This window comes from Saccopteryx leptura, chromosome 3 (genome assembly GCF_036850995.1).
Source record: "Saccopteryx leptura isolate mSacLep1 chromosome 3, mSacLep1_pri_phased_curated, whole genome shotgun sequence".
NCBI classification, from domain to species: domain Eukaryota; kingdom Metazoa; phylum Chordata; class Mammalia; order Chiroptera; family Emballonuridae; genus Saccopteryx; species Saccopteryx leptura.
Genome location: NC_089505.1, coordinates 117555297 through 117572486, shown reverse-complemented (window position 1 = coordinate 117572486; position 17190 = coordinate 117555297). Strand labels below are relative to the sequence as shown.

General features: G+C 49.1%; 2 protein-coding genes across 5 annotated transcripts; one reads left to right on the top strand and one right to left on the bottom strand.

Annotated features, from left to right (window-relative positions):
• Nucleotides 1–5744: 5744 nt before the first annotated feature.
• Nucleotides 5745–10590, top strand: ELOVL1 (ELOVL fatty acid elongase 1). Of its 4 annotated transcripts, none has more exons than XM_066376055.1 (8): nt 5745–5865; nt 8423–8482; nt 8668–8858; nt 9032–9112; nt 9254–9310; nt 9401–9506; nt 9596–9732; nt 9887–10590. In XM_066376055.1, the coding sequence occupies exons 2-8, from the start codon at nt 8437–8439 to the stop codon at nt 10106–10108; spliced, it is 840 nt and encodes a 279-aa protein (XP_066232152.1). In that variant the 5' UTR covers nt 5745–5865; nt 8423–8436; the 3' UTR covers nt 10109–10590. The 4 variants fall into 4 exon arrangements, with proteins under 4 accessions (XP_066232152.1, XP_066232150.1, XP_066232154.1 ...); XM_066376053.1 differs by having other exon boundaries at nt 5754–5865; nt 8313–8482; XM_066376056.1 differs by lacking the exon at nt 5745–5865 and adding an exon at nt 7642–7738.
• Nucleotides 10591–10759: 169 nt separating this feature from the next.
• Nucleotides 10760–15163, bottom strand: CDC20 (cell division cycle 20). Its single transcript, XM_066372148.1, has 10 exons — nt 14701–15163; nt 14439–14587; nt 14260–14356; nt 13950–14078; nt 13655–13851; nt 13387–13481; nt 13018–13246; nt 12738–12863; nt 11367–11484; nt 10760–11001 (listed from the first exon to the last, which is right to left on the bottom strand). Exons 1-10 carry the CDS (start codon nt 14879–14881, stop codon nt 10823–10825), a joined length of 1500 nt encoding a protein of 499 aa, XP_066228245.1. The 5' UTR covers nt 14882–15163; the 3' UTR covers nt 10760–10822.
• Nucleotides 15164–17190: the final 2027 nt, after the last annotated feature.

The window sequence follows — 17190 nt, the reverse complement described above, 5'->3', positions numbered from 1 at the left end:
AAAGCCTAAAATATTTTATACTTATGGGAATAAAGTTGTTAGAGTTTTTGTTTTTTATTTTATAGCAAAATATTGAGACATATGTAATCAATCAATCTTATGTAAGTTAAGATTAACCAATAGTTTGGCCATGATAGAATCGGCCCAATCTGATTTTTATTTTTAATGCTTTTATTGTATTTATTGGGGGAGTTGTTAGAGTATATACCGATAATGGTTTTCAGACTAAGCCCTTAGAGAAGGTAAGTCATGCCTTCTGGTGAAGGAGGACGGAGAAGGGCCCCTTAACAGTGAGTGAGGAGTGAGTCAGAAAGGGTGGGACCCAGGGGAACTTGTCACTTCATTTCCTGTTAGGAAGGAGGGGGAATATTAGCCATTGGACCAGGTATTCTTTCTCCACAACACTGACCTTTATCCTTATCAAGACTGTGAGTTCCTGGACCCCTCCAGTTTGTCAGCCTACCCTTAGTGTGGGGAGCCTTCACTGAACCCTCTGACCTCTAAGGCCTCCCATCCAGCTTCCCTGCAGGTCACAAATGGTTCCATTTCTTCCCAGTCCATTGACAAACTTCCTTTTTTCCACACATTGCAGTGTCTGAGGTATATGCTGGGGCCCATTGTTTCCTTCCACACAGCACACAAACACATTCAAGCCTCTTCCCATTAAAACAACCATTAGAATCAGTCTGGTGGCAAGAGCCAAGCATTGATATTTTAAAAGCTCCTCAGGTAATTCTAGTGTGTATTGAGGGCTGAAAAAGATAAACAGTGAAATTCAAACTGTGGCACGCGGGGCTCTTCATAAACGGACTCCTGCCTAGGTTTCCTGCCATTACCCATAGGCCCTCTGATCTGGAGCCACAGCAAACTACCAAGAGCTCTCCCAGCCTGCCACATCTCTAACTTCTATCTTCACACAGACACTTCCCTCTGCCTGGGATGCCTTTCCCTGCCTTCTAGAATGTGTCCTTTCATGCTCAGCTTAGGCATCATTTCTGTGAAGCCTTTAAGAACTAACCCCCACCTTGGGGCATGGTGTCCCCCACCCCATCCTCATGCGTTTATAACCCTCTGGATTTATCTCTATGGAAAAACTCAACACATGCTACTCTAATTGTTAATTTATATGTCTGTCTTCTCCACTAGACTGAATGTTTTACAGGAAACCCACAGCCATAGGGATGCCATTTGGTAGGACTTGGGGGCTAAGTGGTCTATATCGGATATTTGAAGATGCTTTCTCCCACCACTAGGACAAGAAGTGAACGAAGTGAGACTTTGGGCATGTTCATTCATGTAATCAGTCAACACTTAATGAGGGCTCGCCATGGTCTTTTACCAGCGTGGTCCAGGTGAATACATGGATAGCTGAAGTTGCCTGTCACTATGATTGGCCTCTGGGAAAGTTTTCTTGTCTATAATGGTCTGCTTTGTTCTTCTCTGATTCATCTCCAGATGGACACTAAACCCAAAACCTCTCAACAGCACTCTCAGAGTAGTACTTTGTACACAGTAAGCATTTAGGAAATACTTGTTATTAATAAATGAATGCTCATGAATCTACATACAAGTGTATACCTTCCTGATATATTGGTTACCTCCCACCTTGTCTCTTAAATGCTGAGATAGAAACAGTGCTAAGCATTTCACGTGAGTCATCTCCTTTCATCTCCACAACAATCCTATGTGATAGGTACTATTGTTCTCATTTTTTAGAGGGCAGCAGCTTACAGAAGGTTCCACAGGTACTAACTGGAAAACTTAAAGTCAGGCCTTTGGAGTCAATGTGACCCCAAAACTACTAAAGTATTCCTGGACCACATTAGGCTTTCAATAAATATTTATCAACTCAATGAATACTGCTACCCCTAGGGAGGTTGAAAGGCTTTTGAATTCTTATTATTCTCCCCACTTGACTCTGGTCCCTCAACTTCCTTCTGTGTCTCACATTGTCTCATTCACTCTAATATTCACTCAACAAACATTAAACATTATGGAGGGTCAAATGAGCAGATGTTGGACCAGATGCCAGAGATAGAGATGACTGAAACATAGCCCTTGCTGAGAACTTGCAGTGTGTGTGTGTGTGTGGGGGGGGGGGGATACAGATAATTACATTTCAGTAAGGGTATGAGGAAAGGGGAAGAGAATGACTTACTGCCTGGGAGAGCTGCTTGTATTTCTGTTGAGCCAGGGGACAAGGATTGTAGGAATGAAAGATGCTAAAATCCTCAGGGAATGGTTAAAACATAGGATGTGGCCCAGGAGAATGGCATAGGTAGAAAAAGCTTTACAAAACTTTTGCTGAAAGCAGTGATGTTCACGACGGTGACCAGGACGACAATGCAGAAGCAGGACCTTTGAGTGCTTCTCCCACCAGACCAACCCCATTCAATGCCAGCAAGGACTGGTTTGACAAGTTTCAGAAATGCATTGGACTTAAGAGCATTTCTCTGCATGGAGAAGTTGCCTCTGAATAAAGCCAGAGATGAAGAGTACGTGAACAACACGTTCAAAACCATTATCGAGGAAGGGGGCTATAAGCCTGGAGAGGAAGAGGAAGAAGAGGAACTAGGGGCTGAAGAAGAAAAGGAGGTTGGCCTAACACTCGATCGCCTCGCAACCATTGTCAGAATGGCCAGTGAACTTCAGTGAGTGGCTCACGAATGGGACTCTCAGATGCTTCGTAGCAGTTCTCAAATACAATTGAGGATGGCATGTCATTTTATAAAAACCTTCTCGCCCAGAAGAAAAAGCAGCACCAGAAACTCCCTATAACTATGTTCCTCACTCAGAAGAAGACACCAGTTACGCCTATACCTTTAGCAAAAACAGAAGTGACGAGGGCGAAGATACTGTACCACCTGATGAAGCGCCTGATGAAGTGGGCCCTTAAGAAGAGCTGTAATGTTCTTCTTGGCTGTGCAGTACATTCATCTCATCGTCATCATCTTCATCGTCATCAGTACTGCACAGCTAATTCACCATCATCTTCATCATTCAAGTTGTAGTATAGTTGTCCCTTGCCATATTGTGGTTTACTTTTTACAGTCTCACTGTATTGTGGATTTTTAAATTGTATATACCTAATTTTGTATCATGGATTTTTCACTATATCACGGGATTTTGTAGTATGTAGATATTTTTATATATTTATTATTTTAATTATTTTTGTGGTAAAATAAGCATTTTCTAGCCTAAAAAATTGAAAACAATATTAAAAATTTTAAAACATATTAAAAGAATATTAAATCATCATCTTCATCATTCAAATTGTAGTATAGTCACTGGTGAGTACCCATATAGAATTTTATATGTTGTTAAAATTTCATAGGTTTAAGAGTGTAGAAAGTGTTTAAGAGCATAGAGAATGTTTATAAGAGTGTGAGGAGAGTATATAAAGCCTTAAAAAATATATAAATAATAAAATAGGCCCTGGCCAGTTGGCTCAATGGTAGAGTGTTGGCTTGGCATGTGGATGTTCCGGGTTCGATTCCCAGTCAGGGCACACAGGAGAAGCACCCATCTGCTTTCCCACCTTTTCCCCTCTCCTTTCTCTCTATCTCTCTCTTCCACTCCTGCAGCCAAGGCTCCATTGGAGCAAAGTTGGCCAGGGCACTGAGGATGGCTCCATGGCCTCAGCCTCAGGTGCTAGAATGGCTCCAGTTGCAACAGAGCAATGCCCCAGATGGGCAGAGCATCGCCCCCTAGTGGTCATGCTGGGTGGATCTTGGTCAGGTGCATGTGGGAGTCTGTCTCTTTGTCTCCCTGCTTCTCACTTCAAAAAAATACTAATAAATAAATAAATATAAATATAAAGCCTCTACTTCGCAGATTTTTGCCTATCATGGGGGGGTTCTGGAACCTAACCCCTGCGATAGACGAGGGACCACTGTAGTTAAATTCTTCTGCCTTTTTTTTTTTTTTTTTTTTTTGAGAGACACAGGAAGGGGGAGAGAGGGTGCAAAGCATCAACTTGAAGTTACTTTGTCTTTAGTTGTACATTGAGCTTTTCATACATGCCATGACTGGGACTGTGCTGGTGTCCCCTTGCTCAAGCCAGTGACCTTTGGGCTCAAGCTGGTGAGCTTTGGGATCATGTGGAGGATTCCCTGTTCAAGCCAGTGACTCTGCACTGACGAGCCAGTGCTTAGAACCGGAAAACTTGGGGTTTTGAATTGGCAACCTCAGTGTTCTGGGTCGATGCTTTTTCAACTGCACCACAACTGCATTTTTCTTTTAAGGGTAGGTACTGATGGCCTGGGTCATAGGTGTACTTTGGCTCTGACCTCTTACCTCTAACACTGAATAGCTACATTTGACCATTCATGAACATATTTCTCCCAGACCACCATCTCATCTGAATTCTAGTATTCTATTGACACTTACATCATCCAATCCTATAAACAGTTATTGAATCATTATATGCAAAACACTATTCTAGGAGCTACTGGAGATAAAGATTTCATTTCACTAAAGCCTAGGCCTCACCCCCAAGAATTTAGTCCTGTTGGAGCTGTGTGGAAGAGGGAAAGCCAGATAGGTAATGTATATATGTATATATATTTTCCAACTGACAGGTAGGTCAGGCTGTGTGTCTCCCTCCAGTTCCCTCTTATTGGCTGAACCCCATGCAGAACAGCTCTGCGTTATTTATTGAAGTGTCACCAGTGCCAAATACAGTCTTTGCACATGGTAGGTGGTTAATAAATATTTGATGAATATTTGATAAAATAAGCCTGAGAATAACCTCAAAAATCTTCACTGGTTCTCCTCTGCTTCCAGAACAACAAAATCAAACTGCCCTGTTAGGCCTTCAAGACCTATTCCATTCAGCCACAGCCAGCTTCGCTTCTGGTTTTTCCCTTTCACTACCTGGAAGGCCAATGTAGCCAGTGATTCACTCACTATTCCCGCCCCAGGTCACTTGTGTGTGTGTGTGTGTGTGTGTGTGTGTGTGTGTGCGCGCGCGCGCGCGCGTGTTTTCATAAAAAGGAAATTAATTAACTTTATTATAGTTTAGTGCTTTCTTAAAATAAATATCATGGAGTATCAAACAGACAGTGAAAACAAAGCACACACATGCAGAGCGTGTCACAAGGGTGCACCGGGAAGCCTGGTACTCAGCACTTCGGGCCATACCGCCCCCAACCGAGTATGTTCAGGGCAGAATGCCTGGGCCCCAGCCGCTTGTGTTTTCCCACCTCCATGCCAGGAATGCTCTCAGCTCTTCCTAATGCTAGAGTTCATCCAGATTTACAGGGTTGTAGGGAAGGCTTCCATGTCCAGTTGCTCCCTCGGACAGAGACCTCCCTGCTACTCTGGCCCACCTCTCAGGTCTCACCCTCTCCAGAGAGGGGCTCTTCGAGGGAAGGGCTGGGCCCTGGAACTTTTCCCAGGGTCCTAAACTAGGTGGGCCTACCGCAAACATAAGATGTCTGGGTCGTGTTGGCAGATTAATCACCAGAAGGCTCAGAATGAAGCCATTCAGGGATTGAATGTCAGAAAGAAGCAGGGTACAACTCGGGCGGCCAGGGCCAGGCCGCGCGACCTGACAGCGGCGGGCAGAGTGATGCCGAGGGAAGGGGTGGGGAGTCAGGGTTGGGCGTGCTTCCTGCCCCGGGATCGGGCGGCCCGCCCTTGCTCCCGCCCTGCTGGCCGAGCCCAGTCGAGGCTGGACGGCCCCTCCCGCCTCAGCCGAAGGCCCAATCAGCAGGCGCCCCCCACCCGGCCCGCCCCCTCCCCCTCTGGTGACAGAAAGTCGGCCCAGCAGATGAGGAAGTGGCAGGCAGGCTGGCCCTGGGGACTTCTCTCTGGCCCTGCTCCCTCCGAGCCATCCACTGCAGCCTGCCTGGCCCCCCACTGGTGAGTCTGGACCTTCCCTGGGCAGCAGTTCCACGTGCCCCGGGTCCCCTGCCTGGCTGGCCCGGCCCAGCCCTGCCCTGCCCTGCCCAGACTGTGGGCGAGGCTGTTCCTGGGGTAGAGTGGGTGGGAGGTCCCAGCTCTCTGGGGCTGGGCCTCTCCAGCAACCTCTCTCCCGTTTATGGACCTCATTTACTAAAACCTAGGCCTTGCTCCACCACCTTTTGATGTTACTCCTCTCCCCTCTTTCCCCTTCCTTTCCCCTCCTTCTTTTCCTCCTCCTCCCCCTTCCCCTTCCTCTGCCTGACTCCTTTTCCCTTCCATCCATCTTAAAGGAAGGAAGGACTGGACTGAGTTCCCTTCCCGGGGACACACCCAGGTTCTCAAGCTTGAAGAGAGGTCCTTTTCAGAAGCCTTGATCCACTCTTGACCTCCAGGGTGCATGTGTGCGCGCGCGTGTGTGTGGTGGTTGAGAGAGATAACAAGCTGACAAACTCACATGGGTCAGGAAGGAACTGTGTTAGAGCACATGCTACGCCTTCCTTGGTAGGCCCTACCACAGACTAGGCAACCAAAAAAATATGATTGTGAATGAATGAATGAATGAATGAATGAAGAAAGGAATGATGATTGTCATCTGTGAAAATAGATCTGTATGCTTGACCCAGGACAGGTGTATGTCTGCATGTGGTGCGGGTGCTTTTATATTCATCCCCTGCTAAGTGTGCTGTGTATGAGTTTATGTATGTGACCACACTTATCTGTGACTGTCCTGTATGAGCATAAGCATTTGCAGGTGGTAATGCAGGCCCTATGAGGGAGGATGTGTGATGTTTCAGGTGCGTTCACTAGGGTAACTGTAGTTTGGAGCAAGTCTGAGTATTAGAAACTATACATGCCAGAGTCCTTGGCGGCTTGTTTGGGTAATGTGTCAGGAGGGCAGCTGTTGCCAGCAGGATGTATGTGGGCTCTGGGTGTGCATATGAGTGCTAGCCATCGGTGAGTTTGTCACCGGCTGTATGATGGGGCAATTGGGGCTTGACATGGAGGCTGAGGGAGCATCTTTGAGATGTGTGCCCAGTGAGTGTGTGTAAGGGACTTGTGTGCAGCCCCCCAGTGGATGTGTCAGAAGGTGTGTTCTTCACTCAGTACCTGCGCAAGTTGTTTTGTGGATAGAAGGAACCAGGCGACTGGAATGCTAGCTCTCCGAGCATCTGCTGCCCAGGCTGTTCAGGGACTGCCTTGCCCCTCTGGGACTGCCTCAGAGCCCCAGGCTCCCCTGGGTCTGGCTTTTGTGTTCCAGTGAGCCCTCCCCCGACATTCCTTCAGGCTTTGAGGGGGAGAGGGCCTAGTTCATTAGACCCCTCCCTGAAGGAGGGGAAGATTCCTGAGACCTCCCCCACTTCCCCACCTCCTCACATGCCACTGGCTTCCCTGCCCCTCCCTGGGAGAGAAGGGTGATTGTACCCATTCTAAGTAGGACAAACTGAGAACTTATAGCTAGTTTAGAAGATGCTGGGTGTGGGTTTTCTGTGGTTCTCTTTGGGTCAGGGTTTGGGCTGGGGCTGGGGCCTATGCAGATTTGTGGTTCAAAACCTAGACTCTTAGCTCATCTGGCTGGTCTACGCTGGGTGGGTGGTGAGTCCCGACTTTACTTGGCTTTCTCAATCCTTGTGGGTCCTGCTCCTCCAGGCACTGACCTGTGGCCTGGACCCACCCTCCACCCCATGTGCAGCGCAGCGGGGGTGGGCGGAGGGCGGGGCGCTGCCAGATCTAGTCAGACAGGTGGAGCTGCCAGGGCAGGAGTCTCAAAGAGCCAGGCTCCCAGAGAGGAAGGGCAAGAGGAGAGCCCCGGAGAGGAGCTGAGAGGCCCGAGGTGAGAACCCAGGAGGGCAGAGGAGAGCCCTAGGGAGTATCCCAGCTGGGGAGAGGGGGAAGGGACAGGAGGGACTGGGAAGGGACAAGGATGGACAGGAGGGGCTGGGAAGTGAGAGCCCTGGAAGGGGAGAGGAGGGACCCTGGGGAGAGGAGAGTCTTGGAAGGGACAGTCCCAGGAGACCAGCATCCCAAAATGGGCCAGGAGAAGTTGAAGGGGAAGATCCCTGGAGAGAAGAAAGGCCCAGAGCTGGAGAGGTGAGAGACTTTAGTGAGGAGGGGAGAGGCAGTTCATTCTGGAGATGAATTCCCTGTTAAGGAATTTGATCTCTTTCTAGAAAGAGATCAAAATTGAGAGTTTTCTTGTGGAGGAAGAGGATGGGGAAGTTACAAAGTAAAACTCTCCAGAGAAGAGCAGAGAGTGAAGAGAGGAGAGGAAGGTGTGGAGAGGAAGGGCGGAACAGCCCTTTCCAAGCAGGCAGGATGTGTGGGAAACAGATGCCCCCGTCAAACTGCCTCCTCCTACCCCTAGTCCCCAGCAATTCCTTCCTCTCACTGTTATATCCTTTTTGCAGTGAGGCATCGGGAGTTGTCTTGTCTGGTCTGTGTCCTGTCTGTGGGTCAGAAGTAGGATGGGGGGGACACAGTCAGCCCTGGCTGACACCCACCTTTCAAACCTCCCCAGAGTCATCAGCCAGGATGGAGGCTGTTATGAATGTGTTCCAGGAGATGGTGAAGCTTGGAGGTAAGATCACGTCCACCTGTCCTTCCTCCCTCCTTCTCTGAGATCCCTGGAACTAGGGCTGTCTCCTAATGGAGAATCCCTATGAACCCCTTTGACCCTTTGTGACCTGACCTCATATCTATACACCTGGTGGGGACACTTTGAACCCTGTGACACTTCCTGATTCCTTTGATCCTTATTCACAGATCCCCGGATACTGGGCTACCCTTTGATGGGGTCCCCTTTGCTAATGACCTCCATTCTTCTGACTTATGTGTACTTCGTTCTCTCACTTGGGCCTCGAATCATGGCCAATCGGAAGCCCTTCCAGCTGCGTGGCTTCATGGTTGTCTACAACTTCTCATTGGTGGCACTCTCCCTCTACATTGTCTATGAGGTGGGCCCCTGGGATGCCTAGGCTTTCATTCCTGCCGGCAGGATAAGGGGCAGACCTTAGAGCCAGAGCATGGCATCTCCTTTCCAGAGAGGCTCAGATCCGTTTCTTCAACTAGAAAACGGGAGGGATTGGGGGCAGGGAATTCTGGTGGCCTAATCCACACCCCATCCTAGTTCCTGATGTCTGGCTGGCTGAGTAGCTACACCTGGCGCTGTGACCCTGTGGACTTTTCCAACAACCCAGAGGCACTGAGGGTAAGTAGGAGCTGGGGCTAGGTTGTAAGCAGCCTGAGGATAGGAGCAGTTTGGGTGTGACCTCTGCTCAGGGGCTAGTTTTGGGAGGCTCTAGTAGTGGGGTGGGGGGGGGGGTCCTAAGACTGCCCTGACTTTTTGCAGATGGTTCGAGTAGCCTGGCTCTTCCTCTTCTCCAAGTTCATTGAGCTGATGGACACGGTGAGAGTATATGAAATAAGAGAACTTGGGATGGGGAGAAAGGAGTGAGAGGCCCTGACTTGGAAACTCTTTTCCTCACTCTCCTCTCAGGTGATCTTTATTCTCCGGAAAAAAGATGGACAAGTGACCTTCCTCCATGTCTTCCATCACTCAGTGCTTCCCTGGAGCTGGTGGTGGGGAGTAAGAATTGCCCCAGGTAGCTGGTGAAGGCCATTGAGGGAAGAAGGGCAGGCACTAGGGAGCAGAGGCTCCACTCTCCTAACCCTGTTAATTGTCCACGCACAGGAGGAATGGGCTCTTTCCATGCCATGATCAACTCCTCTGTGCATGTCATCATGTATCTATATTATGGATTGTCTGCCCTTGGCCCTAAGGCTCAGCCCTACCTTTGGTGGAAAAAGCATATGACAGCCATTCAGCTGGTAAGGGGCCTGGACCTGATCTATAACCCCCCGCCAACATCCCTAGTCTGGATCCTTTATCCAACCTCTCACTTATGACCCAATTCCCCTACCTACCCCTTTTCCCACCAGTCCTCCCAGTATTCCCTCTGACCCTTGCCTTCCTCTATCCTAGATCCAGTTTGTCCTGGTCTCGCTGCACATCTCCCAGTACTACTTCATGCCCAGCTGCAACTACCAGTACCCAGTCATCATCCACCTCATCTGGATGTACGGCACCATCTTCTTTGTACTTTTCTCCAACTTCTGGTATCATTCTTACACCAAAGGCAAACGGCTGCCCCGTGCAGTTCAGCAAAATGGAGCTCCAGGTACTGCCAAAGTCAAGGCCAACTGAGAAACGTTTTGTAGCTAGGCGCCCACCTAAGTGCCTCAGGACTGCACCTTGGGCAGGATCTGTCATTATCCTCCCCTGTGACCAGGGCTTTTGTGGTCAGGACTGAGCAGGGGACAAGCCTTCCCCTCCCCACAGCTGGTACACAGGACCACAGCTTCCGTTCCTCACCCACTTCTCTCGGCCAGCCCCAGGGACATGGCCTCATTGCCCTCTGCCACTCAAGAGCTGGGGGCTGAAAGGGCTGGACGCTTACTTCCCCCTCCCTGCCTTAAACTTGGGAGAGGAGCACTCAGGGCTGGCCCCCGACCAGGGTCTCGTGGCCTTTTTCCTCACACTGAAGAGGTCAGCAATAATCTGTCACTGTGGACCCAGGATCCCTCCTTTCCAACGCACAGGTCAGAGTGGGTGGGAGGCCTGGGAATACAGCCTGTGGAGGCTGCTCACTCACTTAGGTCTTCATTAAAAGTGACAGAGGAAACCACTGAGGCTCTGTGTATGTGTGTGTGTGTAAACAGAGGAGGTGGGGTACAAAGCCTGCTAGCCCTTCTGGGAATAGGAGGGATGGTCAAGGCTCCCATAGAAAGGACGTTTCTAGCCCTCACACAGGAGAGGAGCCCCTTGGGAAAGCCACTGGGACAGAGGTCATGCAAGAGACATGACTTTATTAGAAACATTTTAAAAAGCAAACAAATAACTGAAGTGATGCGTTGGTCCTCAACGGATGCCCTGATGGATGAGGCTGCTTTTGGCTGCACTGGCCTTCTCCCGCTCCCGCCGCCGTGCAGGGTCCAACTCAAAGCAGCGCCATAGCCGTAGGGTCTCATCTGCTGCTGCTGATGCCACCGTGGCCCCATCTGGACTCATGGTTAGACTTAGGACCCGGGCTGTGTGACCTGGGGCATGAGGAGGGAAAAAAGTGAGAGCAACGCATAATACAGACACACTACAGGTCTCTAATTTTTTTATTTTTGTTTTTTATAACGGCTTTACTGAGATAATTTACACATCATAAAACTTATTCTTTTAAAGTGTACAATTCATTGGCTTTTAGTATAGTCACAAAGTTGTGCAATCATGACAACTATAATTCCAGAACATTTTCATCACTCCAGAAAGAAAGTCACTAATTACCCTTTTCCTCCAGCCCCTGGCACTCCTTAGTCTGTTTATCCCTGCATTCACCTCTTCTGGACACTTCATATACACAGTCACATAATATGTAGTCTTTTGTGTCTGGCTTCTTTCATTTAGTACCTACCTTTGAGTTCAGCCACCTTGGCCATGGTTGGGTACTTCCAAATAACCAGCTGGTTCTGGGCAAAGCCATGGCCTGAGATGAGTTCCTTATAGTGGGAAGACCAGAGGATGGAGCACACCTGTGGAGAGGGGATGGTGTAAGCATAACACAGAGCCAATGCTATGCAAATCAGAACCAAGTCCATTCTAGTGTTAGGCACCCTGCCAGGTGCTATGCAGACTTGAATAACCATAGTACTAACAAAAGCCCTTTGAGAGCTACAGTCATCTATTTTACAGATGAGGAATCAAGCAGAAAAGTTCAGCAAATTGCCTAAGATCACATGCAAGTAAAGTTAGTAGGTGACAGAGTCAGAATTTGAACTCTGCCTCAAAAGCCCAAATCTATTAATAGAATGAAGGTGGGGGAAGGGTTGTGAATGGAAGAAGAAGCTGGAGTAGTTGCAGGGAGATGTACCAGCAAGGGCCTCAAATGTTAATGGATTTGAGTTATATGGTATAGGTTACGGGGAGCCTTTGCAGGGTTTAAGGAAGACAGTATCACCCAGACCATGATACACAGGACAGACTGGAGGAGCTAAGAATGCTGAGACCAGTGCACTGGGCCTCTGCTGGAAGAAGGATGAGACCAAGGGGAGGGAAACACATGTGAACAATATTCTGAGGTAAAACTGGTATCTTGGTAACTAGGTAAGAAGGATCAAGGATTCTAGAAAGTTCTTCAGACTTTCTTTCTGAAATCTACTCAAATATAAGAGGAGGAGAAGGCCCTGACCGGGCGGTGGCGCAGTGGATAGAGCATCGGACTGGGATGCAGAAGACCTAGGTTCAAGACCCCGAGGTCTCCAGTTTGAGTGCGGGCTCATCTGGGTTGAGCAAAAAGCTCACCAGCTTGAGCCCAAGGTTGCTGGCTCCAGTAAGGGGTTACTCGGTCTGCTGAAGGCCCACGGTCAAGGCACGTATGAGAAAGCAATCAATGAACAATTAAGGTGTTGCAATGTGCAACGAAAAACTAATGATTGATGCTTCTCATCTCTCCGTTCCTGTCTGTCTGTCCCTGTCCATCTCTCTCTCTGTCTCTGTAGGAAAATAAAAAAAAGAGAAGAAGGAACACATTTTAGGGAGGCAAGGGAAGTAACAGGTTTAATTTGGGACATATTAGGGTGGTGCCACCTACAGGACAGGGGGTAGGAGATAAGCCACAGAGTATTGGAAATAAGGGTCTGGAGCTCCTGAGTGAGAGCTGACTTATTAAGTTTGGAAATCTCAGATGGACCTGGTAAAACCACTGAGGGGGATATGGTTGTGCAGGAAGACTATGAATAATAAGAACACATCTGAGAGTGAGAGGCTAGAATAGGTAAAAGACTACCTGGGAGTGGGCATCCACAGCATTCAAACAGGCCCCAGAGCAGACGTTCCAGATGCGAATGTGTCGATCACTGGTGCCCCCTCCAGTTGCCAGGATATTGGACTGCCAGGGACACCAAACTACAGCCTAGATGGGATAAAGGTGGAGTCAGTAGGAACTAGGCAAGGAGCTATAAGGGTCCCAAGTTAACCTAGTCCAATCTCAGCATCCCCTCTCCCCATAATATTCCCCACGTAATCGGTGAGGACCCGCAGAGGCCCTAGCCTAGTTCCATTCTCACCTTGACAGCCCCTTGATGCTGGGTGAATGTCTGCAGGGGAACCCAGCCCCCCTCTCCAGGACCACTAGGCCACACATTGACCAAGTTATCGTTGCCACCACTGGCCAAATGTCGTCCATCTGGGGACCAGCGCAGCCCACACACTTCCTGACTGTGACCATTCAGTGTGGCTACATGGTGTTCTGCTACCCGAACATCGTGGTGGTGGATGTGACCAGAGCGGGAGCCACTGCAAGAAGGAAGAAGGGAATCAGGTTCTGTGGTAGTGCCAAATGCCACCAGAGTTACTTCACTTCAGAGGTGTATAGTCTGCAAGAGTGGGCAAAAATCATAGCCTGATTATGCAACAGACTAGCAAAAACTACAGACCTGGATAGGATATAGCTATTCCAACACAGGGAGCCCACTCGGGCAGAATGACTGGTCATGTTCCGAAGCCGCTTCTGCTGTTGTACATCCCATAGCTAGAGAGAGAGAGAGAGAGAGGGAGAGAGAGAGAGAGAGAGAGAGGGAGAGGGAGAGAGAGAGAGAGGATTACTACGGTCAGAGATCAGGCCTCGGCATTAACATCCTCCTGCTGTGCAAGCTCCCAGGGTCAGGGGAACAATAGAGCTGCAGCACAGGGACAAGATCTCACCTGCACCTCAGCACTGCTGGTGCCCACAGCCAGGTAGTTGCCCTCTTTGATCCAGGACACCGAAGAGATATAGTCCCCGGGCTGCTCCATCTGCAGCAGCTGCAGGATGTCACCAGTGCTAGCACTCCACAAGTACACACTGTTGTCTAATGCCACAGCCAGTACATTCCCCGAGCTCCAATCTACCAGGTTCAGGTCTGTCAGAGGGGCAAAGGGAAGAACATAAGCTTCGTTGTTTGTGTGGTCCCCAGGCCCTCTTTTTCCATCCACCCAACAAGGAACAGGCTTCACTTACAATAGTCATTCCGGATTTCAGGGGCATCCAGGATCCGGTCTGGCAGGGAAGGAATGTAACGGCAGGTCTTCCGGCTGGAGCCAGGTGTGGCCTTCTGGCTATAGAGTACTTTCAGTCTGTTCTGGTAACCTGTGGCAACAGAGTGAGTCTAGACACTGGGAGAACTGACACTTCCCCCGGCCCCTAGCCTGGAAGGCCAGATAAGCACTCCTCCCACACCCTCGTGGGAACAGCAGACAGGAATCTCTCTCCTCAGCCCTAGGGATGGGTTAACACCTTTTCCCAAAGAACATGAACTTCAAGGACTTACCCTCTGGAACTCTTTGTGGTTTTCCACTGAGCCGAAGGATCTTGGCTTCCTCTACATCAAAACCGTTCAGGTTCAAAGCCCAGGCTTTCTGATGCTCCTGGCAGGTAAAAGTGGTGGTGAGGCAGGCTGACAAAGTGCACACATGGGTCCCTTGCCTTCATTTCCTCTGGGACACATACCTTCTTGGTGGGCGTCTGGCTGTTTTCGGGGTGGTTCTCCTTGCTCAGGAGGAAGCTGGCCACTTCCATCTGGGAAGCACTGCGATGGGGAATATAGCGATCACCGCCAGGTTTGCTGGGAGTGGTCTGAACCTTGGAGCTGGATTTGCCTGGGACGGGGAGAGGGAAGCCAGACAGTCTGACTGGGCTCCCGGGGCAGGGGCATGTAGGCCGCTGTCAACCGTTCCTTCTCCTTCCCCGTGTTCCGCCGCACCCCACTTACCAGGAGTTCGGCCCGGGGTCCTGCCGGTGCTGTGGGATCGATTGGCTGCCCGCATGGGTGACAGAGCCGGCCCCGAGGCTTCTTTAGCTTTGCGCTGCCAGCGCGCAGGGGGTGCATTGGGGATGGGTGTGTCCAGCTGCAGCAGCGAATGCAGGTCACTATCGAACACAAACTGCGCCATAGGAGCGAAGCGTCCGGAGGGGCAGGGATCCTAGTTGTGGGTGCCCGCCAAGCCCTGGAGGAACACAGGCGACCGTGCCCTGGGAAGGCCGGCCACACAGCCAGAGCCAGCCAGCTGCCGCTCCACCTCGGCTGGGCTCAGCCGCTTCTCACCGTCAGCTTGGAGCAGGTTGCGATTCCAGACAACCTTAGACTTGAGGGCCTACAATTCTTAAACTCTCCGCTCCGAGCGCTCATTGGCTCCTTCAAAATCCAACCGTCGCAACCGTCCCATTCTCCCATTGGCCTCTACGACCCTGGGGGCGGGCCATCCGGGGCAAGTCACAGATCTCACGAGAGTCCAGCTGTGGAGCGTGATTTGAAGAGTAGTCGAGAGGCTTAGGCAGGTCCCTGAGATACTGTCGCAAAGCTAGAGGGGAGGGACTTGCGCTGCCTCCGACTTCCAGGTTCACGTCCATTCATTCCTCAGGTTCCCCACACCCGCCCTTCACCTTTAAATCTTGCTTGTGCATTGTTACTTATGATACTTAAGTGCTGAACTCTGTGGAGCGACCTAAAGCACAAGAGCCCTTTAGAGAAGGAAAAGGCAGCGGGTGGCCGGCCAGCGGGCACGGCTGGGACGGGGAAAGGGTTGTGAGGCTTAGGAGCAGAGAGAAGGCCAGATAGGGTGCATCTGCTGTTTGCCTGGTGCCTGTAGGAACCCTGCTAGGAAAGAAATAAAATATGTGTTTGTTTTAAAAAATTGTTTTATTTATTGTTTTACCAGCACAGAAAATGAGACTGAAAGGGGTGAATTCCTTATAGTCAAGAAAAAGGATCAGGATTCAGACCTGCCTATCTGGCAGATAAGGTTGGACTGCCCTCAGGGAGACAACTGTGGCCTACCCCCATGGGGCCAACTTTTTTACAATGAAAAGGACAAAAATAAATTGAAGAAAACAATATTGTAAATAAAAGAAACATTTTATTCATTGCAACAATAATACACTATAATATGATAAATGCATAATAAAAACATTTGTAGGCCTGACCTGTGGTGGCGCAATGGGATAAAGCATCAACCTGGAATGCTGAGGTTGCCGGTTCAAAACCCTGGGCTTGCCTGGTCAAGGCACATATGGGAGTTGATGCTTCCTGTTCCTCCTCTCTCTCTTTCTCTCTCTCTCTCCTCTCTAAAAATGGAATAAATAAAGTCTTTAAAAAAAATAGAAAAAAAAATTTGTAATATTTTATATTGTAATTATACTTACATGCCTATTAATTTTTAATAATAATTGTAAGAAAAAAGTACTCATTTGGATATAAATATGTCACATCACATGCAATGGATCGACTCTGCTTTGATCGAATATGGACATTTACAGCTTAGTCTTCCAATTCCAAAAAGGAGGACATGTAGGAGGACACTCTTCGAGGGAGGATGGAACTTACAAAAGAGGGACTGTCCTTCTAAAGGAGGACGATTGGTCACCTTACTTTAGAGCTGTCAGGAATTCTAGAGATCCGCTAGTGTTATCTACCATGGCGTATCCTCCCCATCCTGGCAACATACCCATATATTATAGGAAAAGAAAAGGAGGCTCAGGAAAGGGATTTGCCCGAGGTCACACAAATTGGTGGGAATCCAGGTCTGAAACCCATTCAATCCAGTGCTCTAATAATGACTTGAATGAATTGTGTGAATACGTTTAAAGGTGAAGCAGCAATAATAAAAATAATAATGGGTATCATTTATTGGCCATCTGTTAACTACTGTGTTTAAACAGTTTATGTACATTATTGAGTTTAATCCTTACTCCTATGAGGCAGATACTCTATCTCCCACCTTTTTAAAAAAACTTTATTGATTTTTAGAGAGAGGAGACGGGGAGAGAGCAAGAGAGAGAGAGAGAGAAAGGGAGAGAGAGAGAGAGAGAGAGAAGGGGGAGGAGTGGTGTTGGGCAGACAAAATGTATTATGCTCACTTTGTTAAAGATGGCGCCACTGCCCACGTGGAGGCCGTTGCCCAGGTGATATTAATGTGTGTCTCTGTGGATCGTTGTAGCCTGGGGCTTGGTTTTGGGATTAAGCCTTTCCCACCCTTTTTGATGTGGGGTGGTACAATCCAATCATGCCTCAGAGAAGTGACTCTACTAGAGACTTCCCTATTTTGTATATTGGATTAAGAGGTTGTGAAGCTACAATATAAAATGGGGGCAGAACAGAGTTTGGGCTCTTGGTTCCTGAGGTTAGCATGAGAGAGCAGAGAGAGTAGAGCCAGCAGCGGGAGGAGGCCACGTGGAGTAGGCCAGGAAAAGCAGCCAAGATGGC